General features: G+C 61.1%; 2 protein-coding genes across 2 annotated transcripts in view; both read right to left on the bottom strand.

Annotated features, from left to right (window-relative positions):
• Positions 1-8212, bottom strand: part of ASAP3 (ArfGAP with SH3 domain, ankyrin repeat and PH domain 3) — a 25063-nt gene extending 16851 nt beyond the window's left edge. The window contains 3 exon segments of the mRNA XM_071767456.1: positions 3246-3391; positions 4226-4298; positions 8079-8212. Coding sequence (XP_071623557.1) covers positions 3246-3391; positions 4226-4298; positions 8079-8204 — 345 coding nt within the window. The 5' untranslated portion in view covers positions 8205-8212.
• A 2772-nt stretch (positions 8213-10984) lies between these two features.
• E2F2 (E2F transcription factor 2) lies at positions 10985-16130 on the bottom strand. Its single transcript, XM_071767862.1, has 6 exons — positions 15848-16130; positions 14276-14363; positions 13214-13433; positions 12939-13097; positions 12420-12534; positions 10985-12138 (listed from the first exon to the last, which is right to left on the bottom strand). Exons 1-6 carry the CDS (start codon positions 15896-15898, stop codon positions 11662-11664), a joined length of 1110 nt encoding a protein of 369 aa, XP_071623963.1. The 5' UTR covers positions 15899-16130; the 3' UTR covers positions 10985-11661.
• Between the last annotated feature and the right edge of the window lie 7036 nt (positions 16131-23166).

Below are 23166 nucleotides of genomic sequence, written 5' to 3'. Positions count from 1 at the left end.
AGGGCCCCTGCTCAGCAATCTCTGCCAGACCAGAGGTCCCCACCAAGCCACACTGGCCCCTGTCCCCCTCTCAGGCACCCATCCCTGTTCCCCCAGCCCCCCAGGATGCAAAGGACCCCCCCGACCCCAAAGGGGCTTCCCAACATCTCCCCTCTCCCTGGGGCTTGGGGACAACGTGGCCACCACCAGCACCATGCAGGGGATGGGGACACGAGGACCCATGGGAAGGATGGGGGGGTCTACTATGGTGCCACCGTGCCCCCCATGGGGCAGCACCCCATTCCAGGGCTTGGGAAGCCCTGGGACACCCCCCCCCAGTGCACCCAGATCTCTTCTGAAGGGTCCCCAAAGGTTCTGAGCCCTGGAGGAAACCCAGCTCTGGGACATGGGGTCAGCTCTGAACAAGGGGGGACAGGACACCCCCCTCCAGTAACTCCAGAGGGGGACAGGACACCCCCTTTCCAACACCTCCAGGAGGAACAGGAAACCCCCAGGGGGGGGAAATTTGTTTTTTTTTTTTTATCCAGCCAAGGGTCCCAGCACCCATCCCTGCTCCAGGGGACACACACACAGCAGTGACTCTTCCCACATGGGGTAGGAACTGGTCTGACCCTACTGAGCTGGTTCCCACTGAGCCCCTCCTGGAGCAGGGGGGTCCCTGCCAGGCTGGGGAGGGGAGGAGCAGGGAGGCCCAGGCTGGGGAAACACCAAAATCTGAAATTCTTGCAGGGGGAAGGGCAGCAGAAATAAATCTCCTTTAGCAGAGGAAAAAAAAACAAAAAAAAAAGACCAAAAAAAAAAAAAAAAAAAAAAAAACCCTTTTGGGGATGGGGTTAAAGGGACTGGAGGGGGAGAGGGTCCTGGGACCCCCAGGGCTTTGCTGCTGGGCCCCAGCTCAGTGCTTTGAGATGGTTCTGCAGAAAAAAATCATTCCTGGGGTGGGGATTGGGGGAAGGTGCAGCCCCCCCTGCTCTGCTGCAGCTTCCCAAGGTTCTGCTGGGCTGCTCAGCCTGGCTTTGATTTAGTTCTTGGCAAGGGAGATCAGAGCTGCAATTGATGTGAAAGAAAAAAAGAGAGAAAAGGGGAAAAAGAAAGAGAGAAAAGGGAGAAAAGAAAAGAAGATAGAGAAAAGGGTGGGGGGAACGGAGGGGAAAAAAAGGAGGGGAAAAAAAAAGAGGGGGGGGAAAAAAAGAGGGGAGGAAAAAAGAGGGGGGAAAAAAAGAGAGGGGGGGAAAAAAAGAGAGGGGGGAAAAAAAGAGAGGGGGGAAAAAAGAGAGGGGGGGAAAAAAAGAGAGGGGGGAAAAAAAGAGAGGGGGGGAAAAAAAGAGAGGGGGGAAAAAAAGAGAGGGGGGAAAAAAAGAGAGGGGGGAAAAAAAGAGAGGGGGGAAAAAAAGAGAGGGGGGAAAAAAAGAGAGGGGGGAAAAAAGAGAGGGGGGAAAAAAGAGAGGGGGGAAAAAAAGAGAGGGGGGAAAAAAGAGAGGGGGGAAAAAAAGAGAGGGGGGAAAAAAAGAGAGGGGGGAAAAAAAGAGAGGGGGGAAAAAAAGAGAGGGGGGAAAAAAAGAGAGGGGGGAAAAAAAGAGAGGGGGGAAAAAAAGAGAGGGGGGAAAAAAAGAGAGGGGGGAAAAAAGGGGGGGGGGAAAAAAGGGGGGGGGGAAAAAGGGGGGGGGAAAAAAGGGGGGGAAAAAAAGGGGGAGAAAAAAAAGGGGGGAGAAAAAAAAGAGGGGGGGAAAAAAAGAGGGGGGGGAAAAAAAGGGGGGGAAAAAAAGGGGGGAAAAAAAGGGGGAGAAAAAAAAGGGGGGAGAAAAAAAAGAGGGGGGGGAAAAAAAGAGGGGGGGGAAAAAAAGGGGGGGAAAAAAAGGGGGGGAAAAAAAGGGGGGGAAAAAAAGGGGGGGAAAAAAAGGGGGGGAAAAAAAGGGGGGGAAAAAAAGGGGGGGAAAAAAAGGGGAGGAAAAAAGGGGGGGAAAAAAGGGGGGGAAAAAAGGGGGGGAAAAAAGGGGGGGAAAAAAGGGGGGGAAAAAAGGGGGGGAAAAAAGGGGGGGAAAAAAGGGGGGGAAAAAAGGGGGGAAAAAAGGGGGGGAAAAAAGGGGGGGAAAAAAGGGGGGGAAAAAAGGGGGGGAAAAAAGGGGGGGAAAAAGGGGGGGAAAAAAGGGGGGGAAAAAAGGGGGGGAAAAAAGGGGGGGAAAAAAGGGGGGGAAAAAAGGGGGGGAAAAAAGGGGGGGAAAAAAGGGGGGGGAAAAAAAGGGGGGGAAAAAAAGGGGGGGAAAAAAGGGGGGGAAAAAAAGGGGGGGAAAAAAGGGGGGGAAAAAAAGGGGGGGGAAAAAAGGGGGGGGAAAAAAGGGGGGGAAAAAAAGGGGAGGAAAAAAAGGGGAGGAAAAAAAGGGGAGGAAAAAAAGGGGAGGAAAAAAAGGGGAGGAAAAAAAGGGGAGGAAAAAAAGGGGAGGAAAAAAGGGGGGGAAAAAGGGGGGGAAAAAAGGGGGGGAAAAAAGGGGGGGAAAAAGGGGGGGAAAAAAGGGGGGGAAAAAAGGGGGGGAAAAAGGGGGGGAAAAAAGGGGGGGGAAAAAGGGGGGGGAAAAAGGGGGGGAAAAAAAGGGGGGGAAAAAAAGAGGGGGGGGAAAAAGGGGGGGAAAAAAGGGGGGGGAAAAAAGGGGGGGGAAAAAAAGGGGGGAGAAAAAAAGGGGGGAGAAAAAAAGGGGGGAGAAAAAAAGGGGGGAGAAAAAAAGGGGGGAGAAAAAAAGGGGGGAGAAAAAAAGGGGGGAGAAAAAAAAGGGGGGGAAAAAAAAGAGGGGGGGGAAAAAAGAGGGGAAAAAAGAGGGGGGAAAAAAAGAGGGGGGGGAAAAAAGAGGGGGGGGAAAAAAAGAGGGGGGGAAAAAAAAAGAGGGGGGGAAAAAAAAAGAGGGGGGAAAAAAAAAGAGGGGGGAAAAAAAAGAGGGGGGGAAAAAAAAAGAGGGGGGAAAAAAGGGCAGCCCCAACCTCTCATTGAGTCCCAGCATCAGAGCTGGGAATGAGCAGCAAATCCAGCAATGGGATGCTCTGGGAGCACTGGGAAGATGTCCCCAAGCCCCAGGCCGGGAGTTGGGGATTGCTGGAGGGAACACGGTTCCTCCAAATCCAGATGGATCCTGGAGACTTCTGCCCAGCCAGATGGAGGGAAGAGGCTGAGGTTGCAGTGGAGATGTTCTGAGCCCCACGATCTCCTCCTCAGGGGGGGTTAAAGCTCCTCCCTGGCCCCCCAGGCAGAACCTCACCAGGTTCTTGAAGAGCGCGGTGACCTCCCTGGTGAAGACGGCCAGGTTGAGGAACCCAGTGGAGAGCTCGTGGTTGTTCTGGGAGAGGTGATTGTTCCCAAAATTCTCCAAGGCTTCGCTGTACTGCTCCTCATTCTCCACGTGGGCTGAGTTGGGGGGGACACGGGGTGGCCCTGAGCATCCCCATCACTGGAGATCCTACCAGCAGCCTGCACCCTCCTGCCCATCCCTCTGGAGCAGAGCTGGGGATGATCCTGCTGCAGGAGAGCTGTGGGGGGTCCCAAAGCCTTCCCCATGGCTCTGGATTTCAGGGGTGCTCCCTGCAACCCCCTGAGAGGAGGTTGGAGCCAGGGGGGGTCGGGCTCTGCTCCCAAGGAACAAGGGATGGGACAAGAGGAACTTTTGGCACAACTCAAGTGGTGCCAGGGGAGGTTTAGGTTGGAGCTGGGGAAGAATTTCTCCCTGGAAAGGGTTGTCAGGGCCTGGCCCAGGCTGCCCAGGGCAGGGCTGGAGTCCCCATCATCCCTGGAGGGGTTTCAGAGCCCTGGGGATGTGGGGATGAGGGACATGGGGTGGGGGTGGCCTTGGTCAGCATTGGGGTCATGGTTGGACTTGGGGATCTTGAAGGGCTTTCCCAGCCTGAGGGACTCTGTGGTGGAGTCCCCACCATCCCTGGAAGGGTTTCAGAGCCCTGGGGATGTGGGGATGAGGGACAATGGTGGCCTTGGCAGTGCTGGGTTAACAACTGGACTCAATGACCTTAGAAATCCTTTCCATATTCTATAATTTCTATTTTTTTACCCCTTTTTAAGCCAGTTTTGGGCACACCATCCCGTTGCCAGGCTGGCTGCCCAGCACCCATGGCCACTCAACTCCCCAGTGCTTCATGGGGACCCAGGTGCCCAGTGCTGGGGGAGGATGGGACCCCCCCCTATCCCCCCCGAGGATGCTCAGGAAACCAAAACCCAAACCCAACTCACTCAGCCCAGAGATGTGAATGGCTTTCACATATTTCCTGATCCTCTGGAGCACAGCTTGGTCCCCATCCAGGCTCTGTGGAAGCCAAGAAAGAAAACAAACGGAGCTCTTGGTGGCCCTGCCAAGCCCAGCTGGCCCTGGGAAGGGGATCTGCTCTGCCCTGCAGATGTGTGGGGCAACAGCCAAGCTCCTGGTGCTGGGAGAGGAGCTGGAGCCATCCCAGGGGATGCTGGGGTCATCCCAGAGGATGCTGGAGCCATCCCAGGGATGCTGGAGCCATCCCAGGGGATGCTGGAGCCCCAGTGTCCAGCTGCTCCCCATGGTTTTTCTTTGACTTGAAGGAAGAAGTTCACCCAGCACCTCTTTGGATCTCAGCAGCTTCCATGGGAGATGTTCCCCTCCCCCAGCACCCACTGGGGTTGTGCCAACCCAGGGAGGCTGAAGCATCACCTAACCCAGAGCAGCCTGTCCCCAGCATGTGTCCCCATGGCTTGGGGACAGCCAGGAGAGACCTGCAAGGGTGCCCCGGAGGGCTCCAAACCCAGGACCCACCTCCCACCACCACCAAACAGGGACCTAAATCACATAAATCCTGGCTTTCCACAATGTCCCCACCTTCTGCAGGGCTTTGGCCGTGGCCCCAGCACCATGAGCCTCCTCACAGCTCCACCCTGTGCTTGCTTTGAGGATTCCCTGTGCCCATCCCAGCCCCTTCCATCCTCACTCCATCCCTGGCAGCCCCTGTTTGCCCCCCCCAAGCACCAGGACAAACTCAACCCCAACCCAACAGAGCATGGAATGGTTTGGGGGTGAAAGAACCCCAAAGCTCCCCCATTCTCCCCCCTGCCATGGGCAGGGACCCCTCCCCCAGCACAAGGGGCTCCAAGCCCCATCCAACCTTGGACACTGCCAGGGATGGGGCAGCCACAGCTTCTGGGGGCACCCTGGGGCTCAGCACCCTCACCCCAAAGAATTTCTTCCCAACCTCCAACCTTCCACAGCACCAACCCAGCACCTGTGGAGCATCACAACCACTCCAGCCCCAGGCATCAGGAAAGGGTTAAGGGTGGCTTGGCTGCAGGTAGCAGAGGGATGATAACAGGCTGGAAATATTTAGAGGGCGTGAACAGCAAGGAGGGTGAGGGATGAAACCACGGAGGAATTACAATAAAGAGGCTCTCTCCCTCCCTCCCTCCCTCTCTCTCTCCCTCTCCAGCTCTTGCTGAAGGTTTTCAGGCTGATGTCAAGGCCCATTTCCTGACAACAGGGTCAGCCTGGCTCCAGCACTGCTCTCCCAGGCCCTCCTTGGATGGGATGCTGAGGACAAGCTTTGGCCAGGAGGAAGCAGCTGGGAGGGGAGCAGGGTGGAGGTGGGAGCCAAACCCCCACCCTGAGGGGTCTTATGATGTATCTACAGTGGGGTGCTCCAAAGCACACCCCCCCGAAACCCCCAGGAGCCGTGGGCTGGGGCAGAAGCACCCCCTGGCTGGGAGGGGATGCCAGGGAATGGATGCTTGGGACAACCCAGGCTCCCAAACCTGGGGTAGCCTCAGGCAGGGGAAACTGAGGCAGCACGAGATGCTCTGCCTGCATCTCCAGGCAAGAAGCAGCTGCTGTCAGCATGCAGGATGGGGGTGCCCACCCTGGTGCCAGCTCACAGAGCCACAGGAGGCTGGCAGAGGGGACAGGGACAGCCTGGGGACAGCCACAGGAGCTTTCTTTAGAGAAGCCAAGAGGTAGGGATGGGGCAGGCAGAGCCAAGCACCAGGCTGGTACCCACAGAGGGAATCACTGGTTGGGCACCCCTGGCACCCCCAGGGCATGGGGACAGCTGGTGGGGACACGGTCCTGAGCTGCATGGGGGGAGCAGGATGGAGGGAGCCCCCCCACCCCAAAGCACCCAGCGTGGCTCCTGCTCAGGGGAAGCTGAGGCCATGGGCACAGCAGGGACAGGAGCAGGGGGCTGAGGGAAAGGACAGAGATCTGCACCAGAGCCAACGGGGGACCCCGAGCAGCCCCCACCCCCCCCCCAGTGCTCAATGGGGACCATTCTTCTGCCTCCCCCCAGCCACCAGCTCGTGCCTCCCGGGGAAGGAGCCACCAGGGAGCAGGTGGTGGCACTGCCTGGGGTGCAGAGAGTGGTGGGGACACGGTGTTATTCACAGGGGGACTGGGGCACCCAAAGGGGCTCCGTGGTGTCACCCAGCCCAGACACCAGAGGATGGGTTGGGTTGGAAGGGACCTTAAAGCTCCTCCAGTCCCAACCCCCCTGCCATGGGCACCCCCACAAACCCCATCCAGCCTGGGCTGAGATGCTGCACATGCACCCAGCACCCAGAACCAAGCACCAAGGGCTGGAGGGAACCCACCAGAGCCCCAGGTTCTACCTCTCAGCAGCCCCCAGGACCTCAAAGTCACCACAAACCCCCTGGAAGTGGTGAGCCCTCTAACCCCAGGAGGGAAACTGAGGCACGGAGCAGCTCTGGCCAACACCAGCGTGTTTCCTTGATGTTGAGCACCAGCCTCTGGCCCCTGTGTCACTCCTGTCCCCTCAATTTGGGACCAGCACCCAGATGGGTGCACACAGACAACCCCCGAGGTGACAGTGGCTTGGGGAACCTGGTGGGACATGGCCACCCCTTCCCAAAGCAAAGCCAGGAACTCCTGCTCCCTCCTGCTCCCCAAGCCACCAGCCAGGATCTAGGGTGGGGACAGAGAAGACCAAAACTCAGTTTGGTGGCACAGGGTCTCTCCTGCTCCCCAGAGACACCCCCATGGGTGGGGCTGGGATAGTGGGATTTTCCTCCCCCCCTTTTCCTGGAACTCAGGGACGCTGAAGACCTGGCAGGGGTTTGGCCCCCACAGCCTCCAGTGGGATGGGGGTTTAGCCCCACACCCCCCGTGGCACACACAACACTTGTCACACCTCCCAGCCACACTCACTGGAACTCTAAGACCCCCTGGAGACCCCCCCATTCCCGGGGGACACCTCTCCCCCCATCCCTGTTCCCCTGAGCAGCCCAACCAAACTCCTGCTGCTCCCTCCTGCCTCCCCTTCCCATCCCAATGGAAGGGACCAGCACGGACTGGAGGGGACTGGGATGCTCTAGGGGACACCCCCACGTTTCCAGCTTATCCCACTGTCGCCGGGGGTCTCAGGAGCCCCTGGAGCCCCCCTGTTCCCCTCCCTCCCCCCCCCAGTCCTGGCTCTCCTTCAAAGCCATTCCTTCCCCAAGAGGAGTTGGCAAAAGCCACAGGACCAGCTGGAAACTGCCTTTATTCCAGGCGGGAGAAAAGGGGGGGGGGACACACCAAGACACCCCCATCACCTCCCCAACCCCTGCTGGGGGGGAAGCCTGAAAATATTCTCCTGGTTTTAATCACATGGAGACTCCCCCTCTCTGGGAACACCACAGACACTGGGGGTCCAGAGCAGCCACAGCCATGGGGTCCGTGTTCTGTCCCTGCAGGATGCCCCGGGGGGGGGACATTGTCCTAGCCCCCTCCAGGGAGATGATGCCCTGGCCCCCGGGTGACATCAGGAACCGGAGGTAAAACTGACTTAAAAGTAAAGCGTTGCTCAATTTTGCAGGTTTTGCCCCAAAAAGCACTCGCTGGGGCTGCCTGGAGGATGCAAATGCCCCCCCCGACCCGAGGGGGGGGGTCCCAAAACCCCCACCAAGGGGGCCGAGAAAGATGGGGACACGACCCCCCCTCCAGTAAACAGCCCGAGGATGGGATAAGCCCCTCAGGGTGGGCATCGAACCAACCCCTCTGGGTGCCGGAGTGTCCTCAGAGGGGGGGAACCCAACCCCACACATCCCCCCCCCCCACATTTCCATGTCCCCCACTCACCTCCTCCAGAGCCCCCACAGCCCCCCGGCATTTCTGCATCTTGGAGGCGAAGGCGGCGGCGGTCGGGGAGTTCAGATCCTCCCCGGTCACGGCCAAAAACTCGGCCACGCTGAGCTGCTCGGGCATGGTGGGGGGGGGACGGACACACGGGGGGAGAGGGGACACACACCGGGGGGGGAGACACAACGGGGGGGGTGGGACACCGGGGGTCCCGGAAAAGGCGGCAATGGGGGGACCGGGAAGGGACCGGAGGGGAGGGGGGGAAGGGGGGGGACGGGGGTACCGGGGAAAGACACCGCAGGAGGGGGGGTTACGGGAGAGGATACGGAGGGGGGATACGGGGGGGATACGGGAGGGGGGGGACCGGGGGATTGGTATCGGAGGGGGGGGTGGGGGGGGGAGGGGAGTGGTACTGGGGGGTGGTGGTACTGGGGGGAGGGGGTACCGGGAGCGCCCCGGGGGTACCGGAGAGGCCCGGGCTCAACGCCCCATGCCCGGTCCCGGGAGCTCCGCTCCGTTCCTCGCCGCACCGGGGAGTTTCTCTTTCCCCCCCCCCCGCCCCCCCTCCCGCCGCCGTCACGTGCGCGGCCCCGCCCCCCCCGCCCGTTAAAGGCGAAGCGCTCCAGGACCCCCCCTTTGTACCCCCACCCCCCCTCCCCAGTGACCCCCAACCCTGGGCAGTGGGAGGGAGAACCCCAAGGTCTCGCTGCACCCCAAACTTCCCCCCCCAAGCACCCACTCCCGGGACCCCGCTCTGTCCCCCCCTCGGGGGGCAGCGGGAGAGGGAGGGAGAACCCCGGGGTCTCGCCGGGTCCGCATTCCCCTCCCTGCACCCCAGCACCCACCGCCCCCCCCCCCGGGGACCCCACTCCCTCCACCCCCCCTTCCCCCGGTTCCCAGTTTGGCCTTGGGGTGCATTTTTTTGGGGGGGGGGGGACGGGGGGGTTTCGGCAAGGCGGGGGGTGCTGGGTGCCCTCCTCTGGGAGACACGGGGTTAAGAGGCTCCAAGCCAAGCAGGATGAGGAGGAATTTGGGGGTCCCCCATGTTTAAGAGTTCCCCCCACCCCAGCAGACAGGGACCCCCAGAGCCTCCTGGGGAGGGGGGGGTTGGGACATTGTCCTCAGCAGAGCACCCATAGGGGTAACTTGGGTCTCCTTGAACCCCCCCCAACCCCTGCAGCCCCCCCTGACTGGGCTGAGCCCCCCCCACCCCCAGCTCCCCCTCATCTCCCCGTGTCCCGGGGGTCCCTTCAGGCGCGGGGTTGGGGACACCCCCTTTGCTGGGGTGGCCCTGCCACCTCCTGGCCGGCCTGGGGACTGCGGGGGGGGGACGGGACACGCACGGCCTGGGGACACCCCCAGCTGCCCCTGGACCTTTTGGGGTGGGACAGGACAGGACCTTACGCTCTTCACCCCGCTTGCCCAGCCCGGGGCTCTCGTCTTCCTCCTCCTCTTCCTCCGCCTCAGACAAGTGATGCCACCAAGATGCCACCACCCCAAGTGCCACCTGTACCATTGGGTGCCACCAGACACCAGCAGGTACCTCAGACATCACTGGGTGCCACCAGGGACCACCTCCGGGTTCCCCAGATGTCACTGGGGTGATGGCCATCACTGGGTACAACCACTGGTGCCACCACCAGGTACATCCAGGTGTCCCCAGACATCACTGGTGCCACCAGACCATGGATGTCACTGGGTGGTGCCCTGGCCATCACTGGGTGCCACCAGCCCTGTTGCCACCACCCTGACATCACTTGGCAAGAGTGGGTGACAGCACCCTGGGTGAAGGACACAGCTTCCAAACCTCCAAATCCAAGCCTGTCCCAGCTCCAGTTCCCACAGGGACACAACCCCCAGCCCCAGTTCCCACAGGGACACAAACCCTGGCCCCAATTCCCACAGGGACACAACCCCCAGCCCCAATTCCCACAGGGACACAACGCCCGGCCCCAATTCCCACAGGGACAAAACCCCCGACCCCAATTCCCACAGGGACACAACCCCCAGCCCCAATTCCCACAGGGACACAACCCCCAGCCCCAATTCCCACAGGGACACAACGCCCAGCCCCAATTCCCACAGGGACAAAACCCCCGACCCCAATTCCCACAGGGACACAACCCCCAGCCCCAATTCCCACAGGGACACAAACCCTGGCCCCAATTCCCACAGGGACACAACCCCCAGCCCCAATTCCCACAGGGACACAACGCCCGGCCCCAATTCCCACAGGGACAAAACCCCCGACCCCAATTCCCACAGGGACACAACCCCCAGCCCCAATTCCCACAGGGACACAAACCCTGGCCCCAATTCCCACAGGGACACAACCCCCAGCCCCAGAGCTTTCCCCACACTCCTGGTCCAAGGGGCTCAAACTCAGCTGAGGGTTCATGCTGGACAGATCTGGGCTGGAAATCCCTGACCCATGGAGCTCTGACCCCTTCCCTCATTCCCAGCCACAGCTTCATCTCAATTCCCTTCTCCACCAGCTCCTCCAGAGCAGGCTGGTTAAAACACCCCAAAACAGACTTTTTATCCCAAAAAAACCCCAACACTTCTCCCAATCCCCTCCTCCCCTCCCTCAGCATTTTGGAGGAAACCAAAGCCCTTTGAACACCAAAGTTGATTTTATTTCATCCCCTCCCAGACAAAACCCATCAAGTACCCCAAGTTTTCCCATGCCAAAACACACTCTCCCCCACACCACCCCCAAAGCCAACCTGCAGGAGGACCCACCCGAGGAAGGACAACTTAAATACAGCCTCTTAACCCCCCAAATCCCACCCCAACCCCCCCACCATCCCCATGCCAAAAGGTGGGGGGGGTTCCATATAAATACAGTGCAAGAATTCCATATATTTGGGCACAACCCAAATCCCACCCTGTATCCAGGGGGCTCGGCCATCCCTGCTTCCCAAAACCCTTTTCCAGTCACCAGTTTCTAACATCCCTCCTCTTACTATGCTCCAATTTCCAACCCCCCAGCACCAAGGGCTCCCTAAGGCTGGAGGGAACTGGTGTGGACTGGGACCCAGGGAATCAGCTCCATGGCCAGGACAAGAACTTTCTGGACCTGCTGATTTTTGGAGCTGGGATGCCCCCATCTCAGCTTCATCCTCTCTTCACCCCAAGGTGCCCTGGTTATTTTTTTTAAGGATATTCCAGCCACGGTGGTGGGGAAAACCACTCTTCAAAGTGACCTGCAGAACCAGTCTAACTGGGAAGCAACTGGAATGGTCCCAGTCCATGACACCCCTTCGCCAACACAAGGTTTCTGTGCCAGCCAGGGGTGCCCCTAACCCACCCCCAGTCCACCAGGGAGGTTGGGGGGCACTGAGACAGGGACAGGACCTCCCTAGGGTGTCCCCAGAACTTGGCCAGGTGACCAACACAGCCCCCAGGTGCCACCCAACCCAGGAAACCAAGGAGAAGCCAACACAAGCCCCCCCCCAACACCATCACCTTTCAGGAAAGCCAGCACCCCCCTCCAGGCCCCCGCTCTCCAGCCACTGGCAGAGACCCCACACACTCAGGACACGAGTGGGGGGGGTTGTGCTTCAAAGCTGGGGGGAGGATCTCAGTCCTTCAGCAGGTCCCCCAGGTCATACGCCTCAAAGAGGTCACTGACACCTTCCCCCTCCAGCCCCCAGAGGTAATCGTCCTGCTCCAGGGGGGGGGAGAAGGTGACAAAAGGTCCCGAGTCCAGGTGGGAAGGGGTGCAGGGCAGTTGGTCCTCTGTCTGCTGCAGGAGATGGGGTGGGGAGCCCAGGAGTCCAGGCTGCACCTCCAGCAGTGAACTGGGCCCCCCCGGGATGCTGAGAGGGGGTGAGGAGGGGGTTCCCATGGCCCCCCAGCTCTGGGGGATGGAGTGGGGTGGCTGTGGGGCTGGCTCAGGGCTGTTGGGTAGGGTCGGGGCCACGGCGTGGTCCTGGAGGGAGGTGGCAGGGTCGGGGACAGGGTGGTCCTTGGTGGGACTGTCCTCCAGGATCTCCTCGGGGCAGAGGTACACCTCGATGGGACCCTTGGTGCTCTGCAGGTGGAGCTGGAAGTTGTCCTGGGAAGGAGGCAGAGCAAGGCTCAAGAGGGCACCCAAAAGAGCACCCATCCATCCCCTACCCCAGCACCCCAAAAATGCAGGGTCCAGGTGAGGGCATTGTCACCCCTCGTGGCCCAACAACCCCTTGGTGGCACCTCCGAACCACCCCGGACCCTGCCGGGCTGGCACCCTTGGGACACCCCAGAGGATGAACCTACCCAGGAGGGCAGGGACACAGCAGCAGCAGCACCCTGACCCCCACCCTGACCCCCACCCCAACAGCTCAGCCCCACACACACCTCACTGATGTCTGGCACCTCCAGCCGTGTCTCTGGAGGAGCCTTCACAGCAATCACCGTCTGCTCCTGGAAGCTGCTGATGGCCCGGAGGTCCTGGTAGGTGACATATGCCAGCGTGACAGGGACATATAGGAAAAAGAGCTGGGAGCTGGCTTAAACACAGCCCCTTCGACCCCAAAATCCCACCCTAACCCCCACCACCCCCGTGCCAAAAGGTGTGGGGGGGGTTCCCTATAAACCCAGTGCAATAACCCCATCCATTTGGGCACAACCCAAAGCCACATCCCACCCCGTGGCCGAGGGGCTCGGCCATCCCTGCTTCCCAAAACCCTTTTCCAACCACCAGTTGCTCCCATTATCCCAGCTGTCACCTCAGAACATCCCTCCCCAGCCTGAGGGCAGCCAACTGGAGCAGAAGGAGCTCAGAAAGGTCTCCAAGACCTTGTCCCCACAACATTGTCCCCAAGACCCTGTCCCCAAGACTCCATCCTCCTTTCCCATTTCCCGGAACAAGGATATCTCTGGTTGGCCTGGTCTCCAGCCAGCTGCTGGAGGTGCAGGGCACAATCCTGCAGGACCTGGTCCAGTGTCCTCTCCATCCTGGCCAGCTGGGACACTTCCCCCCTCAGCATCTGCTGCTTCGCCGTCACCGCCGCGTCCTCGAAGATCCCGGTGCCCCTGTCAAGCAGAGGTGGCATCTGAGTCACAGCACAACCCCCGACCACCTCTCCCCCGTCCCCAACAACCCTGCCGGGTCCTCACACCCCCGTCTCCACCTCCCCGGGGCCACCTACAGCCACTGGATGTTGTTCTTGGATTTCTTGCGGATGAGCTGGATGCCCTCCAGGACGTTGGTGATGTCGTAGATCCGACGTTTCTGGACCTCCAGAACCTCGGCGGCCCGGTTGAGATCCACCACACCATCGGGTGACTCGCTCAGCAGACAGAGGAACTTCTTGGTGAGCAGCCCCAGAGAGGTGTCATAACGGGTCCTCTCCCCAGGGGACTTGGGGGCTGTGGGGAAAACAGAGACAGCCCCCCCCTCAGTGTTTTCCTTAGGGTGGGACGTGGGATGGAGGGGACAGTGTGGGACATGGAAGGACTTCCCATCATCTTAGGGTGGGATATGGGATGGATGTAGTGTGGGACATGAGGGGACTTCCTATCATCTGAGGGTGGGATATGGGATGGACACAGTGTACGACATGAGAGGACTTCCCATCATCTTAGGGTGGGATATGGGATGGATGTAGTGTGGGACACGAGAGGACTTCCTATCATCTTAGGGTGGGATATGGGATGGACACGGTGCAGGACATGAGAGGACTTCCCATCATCTTCTTAGGGTGGGATATGGGATGGAGGGGACAGTGTGGGACATGAGAGGACTTCCCATCATCTTAGGGTGGGATATGGGATGGACACGGTGTAGGACATGAGAGGACTTCCCATCTTCTTAGGGTGGGATATGGGATGGAGAGGACAGTGTGGCACATGAGAGGACTTCCCATCATCTTAGGGTGGGGATATGGGATGGAGGTGACACAGTGGGACACAAGAGACCCCCCATCCTCTCCTTTGCCTGCACCATGGGATGGAGGTGACCCAGGACTGGCCACACAGGGGACATTAACCACTGGACCATCCTTAACCTGGGGGGAAAATAACCCAGAAAGAACCCCCAGCCCTGCCCCCCCTTCCCCCCAGGGGTTTTCTGCCAGCTCCAAGGGCAAGGAGGGACTGAGGAGGGGACACCGTTCCCACGGTGCCACCAGGGGCCATGGCAGCAGCTCAGAGAACAGGGACTGGCCTCCCCCCCAACTCTGCCCCCCCCAGATGTCCCCAGCACCACTTACTCCTGGGGCTGGGGACCTGTCCCTGTGTCCTGCCCTTCCCCTTGGGCGTCCGAAATCCAGGGCCCTCCAGGTCCAGTTTCCTCTTGGCCTGGAGCAGAAGAGAAAACCCAAAGGTGGGACCGAGCCAGACCCCCCCCCCCCCCCCCCCAAAATCCCCCCCAGGCCCATCAGCCAACCCCCCCCAACCTGAAGGTGGCTGCTGGAAGAGGATCCTCTGCTTCCAACCCCTCTTACTTTGGGGTGAGGGAACATCGAGGAGAAGTGGGGGGGGAAGAGATGGGGGAGGCCCCAACCCTACAACACCCCCCCCACCCCAATGGCTTCCTGCCCACAGCACCCCCCAGGGAACCCCCCAGGGAACCCCCCCAGGGTTTGCAGTCACCCCAGCTCCTGGCACAGATCCCCCCAGCCCTGGGAATTAGGGGTTGGATTCTCCCCCCCAGGCCTAGGAATGAGGGGGCTGGATCCTCATTCCCAGCCCTGGGAATTGGGGGTTGGATTCTCCCCCCCAGACCTCAGAATGGGGGGATTGGATCCTCACTCCCAGCCCTGGGAATGGGGGGGGTTGGCTTCTCAGCCCCAGCCCTGGGAATGAGGGGATTGGATCCTCATTCCCAGCCCTGGGAATGGGGGGGGTTGGATCCTTACTCCCAGCCCTGGAAATGGGGGGGTTGGATCCTCACTCCCAGCCCTGGGAATGGGGGGGGTTGGATTCTCAGTCCCAGCCCTGGGAATGAGGGGATTGGATCCTCATTCCCAGCCCTGGGAATGGGGGGGTTGGATCCTTACTCCCAGCCCTGGAAATGGGGGGGTTGGATTCTCCCCCTGAGCCCTGGGAATGGGGGGGTTGGATCTTCATTCCCAGCCCTGGGATTGGGGGGGTTGGATCCTTACTCCCAGCCCTGGGATTGGGGGGGTTGGATCCTTACTCCCAGCTCTGGGAATGGGGGGGTTGGATTCTCATCCCAAGCCCTGGGAATGAGGGGATTGGATCCTCATTCTCAGCCCTGGGATTGGGGGGGCTGGGTCCTCCCCCCGGCAGCTGGCTGCTTGGGGGACAGAGTTTCACATCCCCCCCTCTCATCCTGTCCCCCCCCCCCCCCCAGGCACGGTTGGAGGCAGCTGAGGGCACCCAGCTGCCACCAGAGCACCTGGGACCAGCCAGGCTCATACCCACCCCCCCACCCCCCCAAGGGGACCCCATGGGTGCCCCAGACACGTGCAGCCAGCTGGAGGGAAACTGAGGTAACCCGGATGGGGGGGGGTGGTCCTGGCAGAGGGGACACCTCCCTGCACACTGTCCCCTCCCCAGGACAAGCAGCTCCTCGAGGATGTCCCCAAGGGTCACAACCCCCCCCCCCCCTCCCCAACTTCAGCATCACCTGGGGACCCTGGGAAAGGGGGGGGGGGGGGGGGCAGCAGAGAGGAGCCGGGGGGTGTCACCAACCCCCTCATCCCCCCCAAACCACCCCCCAAATCCCAGCAGGACAACTTTGGGGGGGGGGAAACACTTCAGAACAACAGAAAGCAGCCCCCCCCATCCCATGTCCCCCCCTCCAACCCCCCCAGTACCTGCTCCCAGGCCGGGCTGTCCCACAGGGACCCCCCCAGCACATCCCTCATGGCCCCCAGTTCCCTGCTCTGCCTCGGCGTGGCTCTGCCAGCAGCTCCTCGGGATGGGGGGAGCACACCCCAATTTGTGGGGTTGGGCACCTCGCATCGTCTCGTTCCCACCCCAAAAAAAAAGGGGGGGGTGGCAGCAGAGCTGCCGGGGGCTGTTTTCCGCCCCCCCAGGGAGCCAGGCTGGTCCTGAGCTCCTGTGGGAATCTGCTCCTTCCCTCCCTTTCCCTGAGGAGTTTTTCCCCAGCCAACGCACCCCCATCCTCGGCAACACCCCCCGCCCCCCCTCCAACCCCCCTCCCACCCCGGATCTGCCCCCGAGCTCCCAGCACCCCAAGGGTTAACACTGAGCTCCTGGGAACCACCTGCCCCGGATCAGCCCCAGCAGCATCTGCCAGCAGGGGCTGGGGGGGGAGGAGAGGGGACACCCCCCCCCAATCCTGTAACCCCCCCCCCTTCTGCTGGCACCCCAAATCCTTGCTTCTCCAACCAGCACTGGCTGTGGCCACCCCTGGGTCCCCATTCCCAAAGGGGAAACTGAGGCACGGGTGCAGCACAGGTCCTGGTGGCCTCAGCCATCTCTGCCCCCCCCCCCGCCATAATTCCATGGACACCCCCCCGTAAGGGGCACAAAAGGGGAACCCTCTGCTCCCCAATGGGAGGTTCGGGGGGCAATGAGGGGGGTGGGGGGGTGGGTGCTGGCGGGGGCCACACCAGTGAGGGACAATAGACAAGGGGGGCCCAGCTGCTGCCCCCCCCCCCGTGGTGGGCAGGATTAGGCACACGACAGCTGAGTGGGGCACAGCGAGGGGGTCCCAAACCCTGCCAGAACTCGGGGGGGGTTTCGGGGGGGCGTGAGACAAACCAGAGCAAACTGGGACCGCGGTGGGGGGCAAAGCCCAAACCCCAAGACCCCCTCAGGGCTCTGTAGGACCCCCTCCAGACACTTCAGGACCCCCCCAGAGCACTGCAAACCCCCCCCAGACACTGCAGGACCCCCCCCCAGGGCACGGCAGGGCCCCCCCCACTGCTTGCTGGGCTGGGGGGTGCAGCTACACCCCACTATGATGCTGAGGGGGGGGGGAATGTAGCTCGACCCCCAGGTGGGTGAGGGCAGGAGCCTGTTGGGGAGGGGTAATTTAGGTGGGGGGGGGGACAGGCTGGGCCCCCCGCCAGCTCAGCCCAGCCCTGGCGCCAGGGGCTACACCCTGCACCCAACCCAAGCATCAGAGCACCCTCATCCCCCGGGGGGGGCACGGCCGGCTCCTCCTGCCAACCTTTCCTTTCAACACCACCCGCTGCCTTCCCCGGGCTTGCCCGGGCTCTGCCCGGCTCTTTTGGGGCCCCCCCCTTCCTCATCAGCTCCACCGCCCCCCCCTTCCCCGGGCCGTGGGAACGTAGCTCCTGCCCGGGAATGGGCACCGGGAGTTGGGAAAAAGGGGGGGCACGGGGTACCCTGGCATCGTGTCACCACGCTGGGGACACTGCTCACGCCAAGGTGCCCCCCCCACACCTCCAACCCCCTCCCCCAGGTGCAGCCCCCCCCCTGCCTTGGGGGGTACCGAGGGGGGGGGACACAATGCACAGATTTGAGGGGTCAGGGGGGGTTCAGCCCCACTGTGGGGAGGGGAAAGGGGGTGACCCCAAGCCTGGCCCCGGGATGGGGAGAGCACCCCGGGATGGGGGGGGGGGGGGAAGGCTGTAACACACCCACCCTCACCCCCCCCTCCCACAGCCCCATCCCTGCAGGACCCAGGGGGAGGCAGAGAGGAGCTGGAGGCTAAAAAAGCCCCAGCACGGGTGACACGACGGCCACCACCTTCCCACCCACCCCGAGCGACCCCCCCAGCAGCTCCCTACACCCCAAATTAATTCCCCCCCCAATCCCCGCCTGTGCAGGGAATTCTTTGATGGGATCAAAGCGGGATGGGATCACCCGGGGTGACCCCAGCACAATCCGGGGTTCTGCTGCCCAGCCCAGCACCCAAGGGGGCTGTCACCACCCTCCTGTCACCCTCCTCTCACCCCGGGTGCTCTTTGCACGGGCGGCTCAGCCCTGCCCGCAGGCACCGAAACCCCGGCGGACTCTGAACACCCGGGAGGGGCAGGGACAGCCGGGACCCTACCGAGGTGACAGCCTCCTTCCAGGGGTCCTTCCCAGCCCTGAGACCCCAGAGAGGCCCCACGGATCCTACAGAGACCCCATGGCCCCCATACAGACCCTCCATGGCCCCTATAGAAACAACCAATGCCTCTATAGAGACCCCACGGACCCTATAGAGACCTCACAGCCCCCCATAGAGACCCCATGGCCCCCATAGAGACCTCACAGCCCCCATAGAGACCCCATGGCCCCCAAAGAGACAACCAGTGCCCATAGAGAGACCCCCACAGCCCCTATAGAGACCCTTATGGCCTCCATACAGACCCTCCACGGCCCCTATAGAAACAACCAATGCCCCTATAGAGACCCCATGGGCCCCATAGAGACAACCAGTACCCCTAGAGAGACCCCCACAGCCCCTATACAGTCCCTCATGGCCCCCATAGAGACAACCAATGCCCCTAGAGAGACCCCACAGCCCCTAGAGAGACCACCAATGTCCTTATAGAGACCCCACAGCCCCTAGAGAGACCCCCCCCCATAGCCAGGAGCACCCCCAGGACGGGATCGGCTCCTAATTATCCGCGTTCACACGGCGGGGGGGGAGGGGTGAGGCTGCAAACTGCATTTAACCCCTCAGCACCCACAAAGCAGAGAGGGAGGGAACATTTTTGGGGCCATGAGAGCCAACCCCTCCCGTTTTCCGGGGGAGGGGCAACCCCCCAGCTGGCCCAGGTGGCCCTGGCAAACTTCTTCGCCCAGCAAAAAAACAAACCCCAAAAACCCCAAAAACCAAACCAAACCAAAAAAACCCCAAACCCAGAGAGCAGGTGGGACCAGCTCAGGAATTAGGAGAAAACTTTCACTGATTGCCCCGGATCTGCACACAAAGGTTGTGCCCATAAATTCGGGGGGAGGAAGCAGGGGGGGGGGGGGGCAGCTGCCAGGCCTTGAGTGTCACCCCTGGGACCTGCAGAGCTGGAACTGGGATTATGGCATCAGGGACTGGGATGGGGACAGAGGGGAATGGCACTCGCAAGCCACCAAAGGGGATAAAGGAGCACTTCATGTCCCCAGGTGGCACATAAGGGACAAACCCCCCCAACCCCCCCCCCGGGGAACTCATTCAGGGGACACCCGTGGCAGGGACACCCGTGGGTGATGGTGATGACAAGAGGCACCCCAGTGTCACCTTGTCCCCAAGCACTTCACTTCCCCAAGTGTCACACGAGCCCCCCCCCACCCTCCTGAGGAGCACCCTGAGCACCTCCTGGCGTGGGTGCTGATGATGCCAGAGGTCGTCAGCCCCAAACCATCTCCTCCTCATCACCAGTGGGTGGGGATGGGACCAGCAGCTCGTGGGGTGTCTCAGGGGGAGGGGGCAGGGGTCTGGATGAGGCATCTCCCACATTTGGGAGACAAAGAGATGGGGGGAGGGGAGGAACAGGTGGTCTCAGAGCCCCCCAGGATGGGGATCCCACCAGCCCCAGCTGTCCCCACAGGCAGGGTGACACAAAGCAGGGAGAAAAGACACCCCCTGTGCCCCCCACCCCAGCTGGCACTGAGCATCAGGGACCAGGGAAAAGGGAGGGGGAATAAATAAATAAATCGAGCCTTGGAAAAAACATGAAATGGAAGTTTAGTGGGGTCTGGGATCCCACCCAGGACCTGGGATGAACAGAGGCTCACAGTGGGGGCTGGATGGGTGCCCGGATGGGATGGGCAGGAATTAAATGCCAGCTGCCAGTGGGGCCGAGGGGACCCTCCAAGAGGGAGGGGACAAACTGGGCAGAGCCCCCCCTGCACCCCCTGATAGCCGGGCAAAGGGCCAGCACCCAACCCTGGCCTCAGTTTCCCTATTTAGGGGCTTTGCAAGTACAGCCTTAACCCCCCCCCCCTCCCACCCCGACCCTCCCGGGACTGGGTGCCAGGGACACAAAGAGGCCCAGCAGCCCCCTCCCCACACAGCACCCAACATCAGGGGTCCCACTGGGCACCCAATATTGGGGGGGTCCCATTGCTTCAAATTCAGCCTCCCCACAACAAAACAAAACAAAAACCAAGCAACAAAGCCCTCAAAGACCCCAAACCTCCCCCGGGTGACAAGTGACCCTGTGGGGAGGGGGGGGGGTCACAGCAACCGAGTGGGGTGAGGGGGTGGGCAGGGAGAGTGTCCCCCCCCTCCACAGCTCTGCCCACACCCTGCCCACCCTTCCCTAAGGTGCCAAGAGATTCCCAAGGGACCCCAGCACCAAGGCCGGAATTTTGGGGTGTGACCCCGAACTGTTTGAGAGCCAAAAAATTTTAAAAAAAGAAAAAAAAAAAAAAAAAGAAAAAAAGCCGGAAAAAGCGGAAGGAGGGAGGGGAGGGAGGGGGCGAGGGGAAGTTGAGCCATTTCACTGCCATTCCTGATTTCCAACCCCCCCTTCCCGACCCACGGGCACCCGAAGGGGGTGCAGACCCCAAAAAAAGGTGCCAAGGGCTAGTGGGGTGCTGGGGGGGGTTCCCTGCTCCCAACCATGAAGCCCCCCTCACTCCCACCCTCCCACCCACCCAAGCGCTGCCCCCAAGGAGGGGTTGGGGTGGGGGGCACCTTACCGGCAGCCGTCCCGCCGAGCGGAGGGTCCTGAGTTGGGGTCCCTGGGGGGTGGCACAAATCCCCCCCCCCGGGCGAGCAGTGCCAGCCGTGTAGATCGGAGTGAAGCAAGCGGTGGGGAAGGGGGGGCTGCCCAGGCTGCAACCCCCCCGGTCCATGGAGCCCATCACCGATATGACCTTCTGCTGCTGATGGGGGGGCGGGGGGGGCAGGGCGGTGCCCCCCCTCCCCGGGGCTGGGGACACTCCCCTGGGGAGCCGCAGCATTGCAAAGTCCCTTCCGAGAAGCGGAGGGGGGGGGATGGGGTGTGGGGGGGGGCAGGAGCACCCCGCGATATTCCCCTAAGGGGAGTGGGGGGTGTCACAAAATCAGCGGGGGCATTTTTTTGGGGGGGGGAGGTCCGCCTGGTGCTGACACCCACCGCTAACCAAGCCCCCCCCCCCCCCCCGGCCTTTAAAAAACCTGCAGAGAAGCAACGCGGCAGCACCCAAGCCAGAAATAAAATAATTTTTTGAAAAAGCGCTTTTTAGCCCCAAAAACGAGCGGGGTGAGGCTGAGGGGCAGCCCGGAGCGTTATCCCCCTTCAACTCTTTCCCCCCCCCCCGGCTCCGCTCCTCCCGATCGCTCTCGGCCCCAATCTCTCTTTTTCTTTTTTTTTTTTTTTTCTTTTTTTTTTTTTTTTTTTTTTTTAAGCGCCAAAAGCCCTCCCGCGAAATTCGGATTTCCCGCGGAAAATGCCGAGCGCTGATTGGCTGCCGCAGACGCTGTCCCGCCCCCTCCTCCTCCTCCTTCCCCGCGCAGGGAGGGGCCCTAAAGGGGCGGCAATGGGAGGGGGGGGGCGGGCGGGCGGGCGGTGTCCTATATGCAAATTAGGGGAGGCGTGGTCTCCTTGGGAACGCCCCCAGGAGGGAGCGGGGGGGTCACAGGGTTTGGAATCGCGACAGGGATTGAGGTTTTATTAAAGGACATCGCCCCCCCCCAAAATCTGGTGGGTTCCAGCCTGGGGGCTGTGACCCCCCCGCTGCCCATCCCAACCCCGGGGTATTTTGGGGTGCAGCAGGAGAAACCGAGGCCATGGTGGAGCTGTGGGTGAGGGCAACTCCGAGGCTTACTGGGACCAGTAAAAAGCCAGCACAGCCACCGAGCTGAGCCCCAGCTCCATCCTGCTCAGGCCACCAAGCCCCAGTGGGTGGTTGGTTGGTTCCTCTGCATCACCTGGTTTGGATCCATCACCTGGTAACTCTGGTTCTTCTCCATCACCAGGTTCTCCACCTCAAGGTTCTTCTCCATCACTTGGTTCCTCTCCATCACCTGGATCCTCTCCATCACCTGGGTCCTCTCCATCACCTCATTCTTCTCCATCACTTGGATCTTCTCCATCACTTGGATCCTCTTCTATTGCCTGGTTCCTCTCCATCACCTGGGTCCTCTCCATCACCTGGGTCCTCTCCATCACCTCATTCTTCTCCATCACTTGGATCTTCTCCATCACTTGGATCCTCTCCATCACTTGGATCCTCTTCTATTGCCTGGTTCCTCTCCATCACCTGGTTCCTCTCCATCTCCTGGTTCCTCTCCATCACTTGGATCTTCTCCATCATCTCCTTCTCCTCTACTCCTTCTTTCCCCTCCATCCTCCTCTTCTCCAGCACACAGCAGCTTCATGGCCATGGCTGGGACACAGACATCCAGCTGCAAAATGGATTTCCTTGCAAAGAAGCCTCCTGGCAGCCAGCCAGCCAGCCAGCTGGACACCCATCCCAGCACCATGGCTTGCTCCTGGGGATGAGGATGGGCACCACACCTCCAGATTCCAACTCAGCCTCTAACCCAGGACATTTTCCTCCCCCCATACCAGGGCTCTGAGGCAGAACAAAAAGCCTGGCAGCAGTAAAGCCACCCCCCAGCTGGGCATGGTGTCCTCCTGCCAGCAGCAAGGCTGAGCTTGGCAGCTCAACCCCCCCAGACCTTCATCTTCCCCCCCTAGGGGGACAAGACAACTGTCACCTCCATTTCAGTGCACAAAGACAACGCCAGGCCCAGCAGGGTGGGTAAATCAGTGTCACTTGGCTGCCTCGGCTTGGCATCCATGGGGTGACCCTCGGGACGGGGACATCGGGGCACAGGAAGGGCCTTGGCTCCAAGGGCTGAAGCTGGGAGGTTGTGCCCTTACCTCCTCCAGCTTGGAGAAAGAGGAGGTGATGTCCCCACACATCATCAGGATGAATTCCCCGGAGTCAGGGAAGTCCAAGAAGGGGGTGGAGAAAAGGTTCTGCTGAATCAGCTCCTGCTCCTGAACTGGGTTGGCCAACACGTCCTTGCCCATGCTGGGAGCCACAGCCAAGGCAGGAGCTGGGAGCAGAGTTGCCCCCCCCAGTACCTGATTTCTGCTCCATAAACCTTCTCCAGGCTTTACAGCCATGGCTTTCCCCCAGCAAAGTCCTCTCCTGTGCCAGAAGCCACATCCCCGTGATCCCGACGCCCCCAGATGGTGGCAGTCATCAGCTTCCACCCTCAGCCCAAAAGGGACATCTCCCTCCTCAGAGTTTTTCCCTTGGCTGTGTAGAAACG

The sequence above is a fragment of the Heliangelus exortis genome, chromosome 24 (genome assembly GCF_036169615.1).
Source record: "Heliangelus exortis chromosome 24, bHelExo1.hap1, whole genome shotgun sequence".
NCBI classification, from domain to species: domain Eukaryota; kingdom Metazoa; phylum Chordata; class Aves; order Apodiformes; family Trochilidae; genus Heliangelus; species Heliangelus exortis.
This window is presented reverse-complemented; position numbering and strand designations above follow the sequence as displayed.

What these genes read in the sequence shown, in the direction of transcription:
- E2F2 (XM_071767862.1), bottom strand. Translation starts at nt 15,898, where the DNA reads ATGAGGGATGTGCTGGGGGGGTCCCTGTGGGACAGCCCGGCCTGGGAG. An exon ending in AAGAACAACATCCAGTGGCT is followed by an intron (nt 13,098 to 13,213) that starts GTAGGTGGCCCC and finishes TCTGCTTGACAG; the next exon opens with GGGCACCGGGATCTTCGAGG. An exon ending in GGAGACCAGGCCAACCAGAG is followed by an intron (nt 12,535 to 12,938) that starts ATATCCTTGTTC and finishes TGTCCCTGTCAC; the next exon opens with GCTGGCATATGTCACCTACC.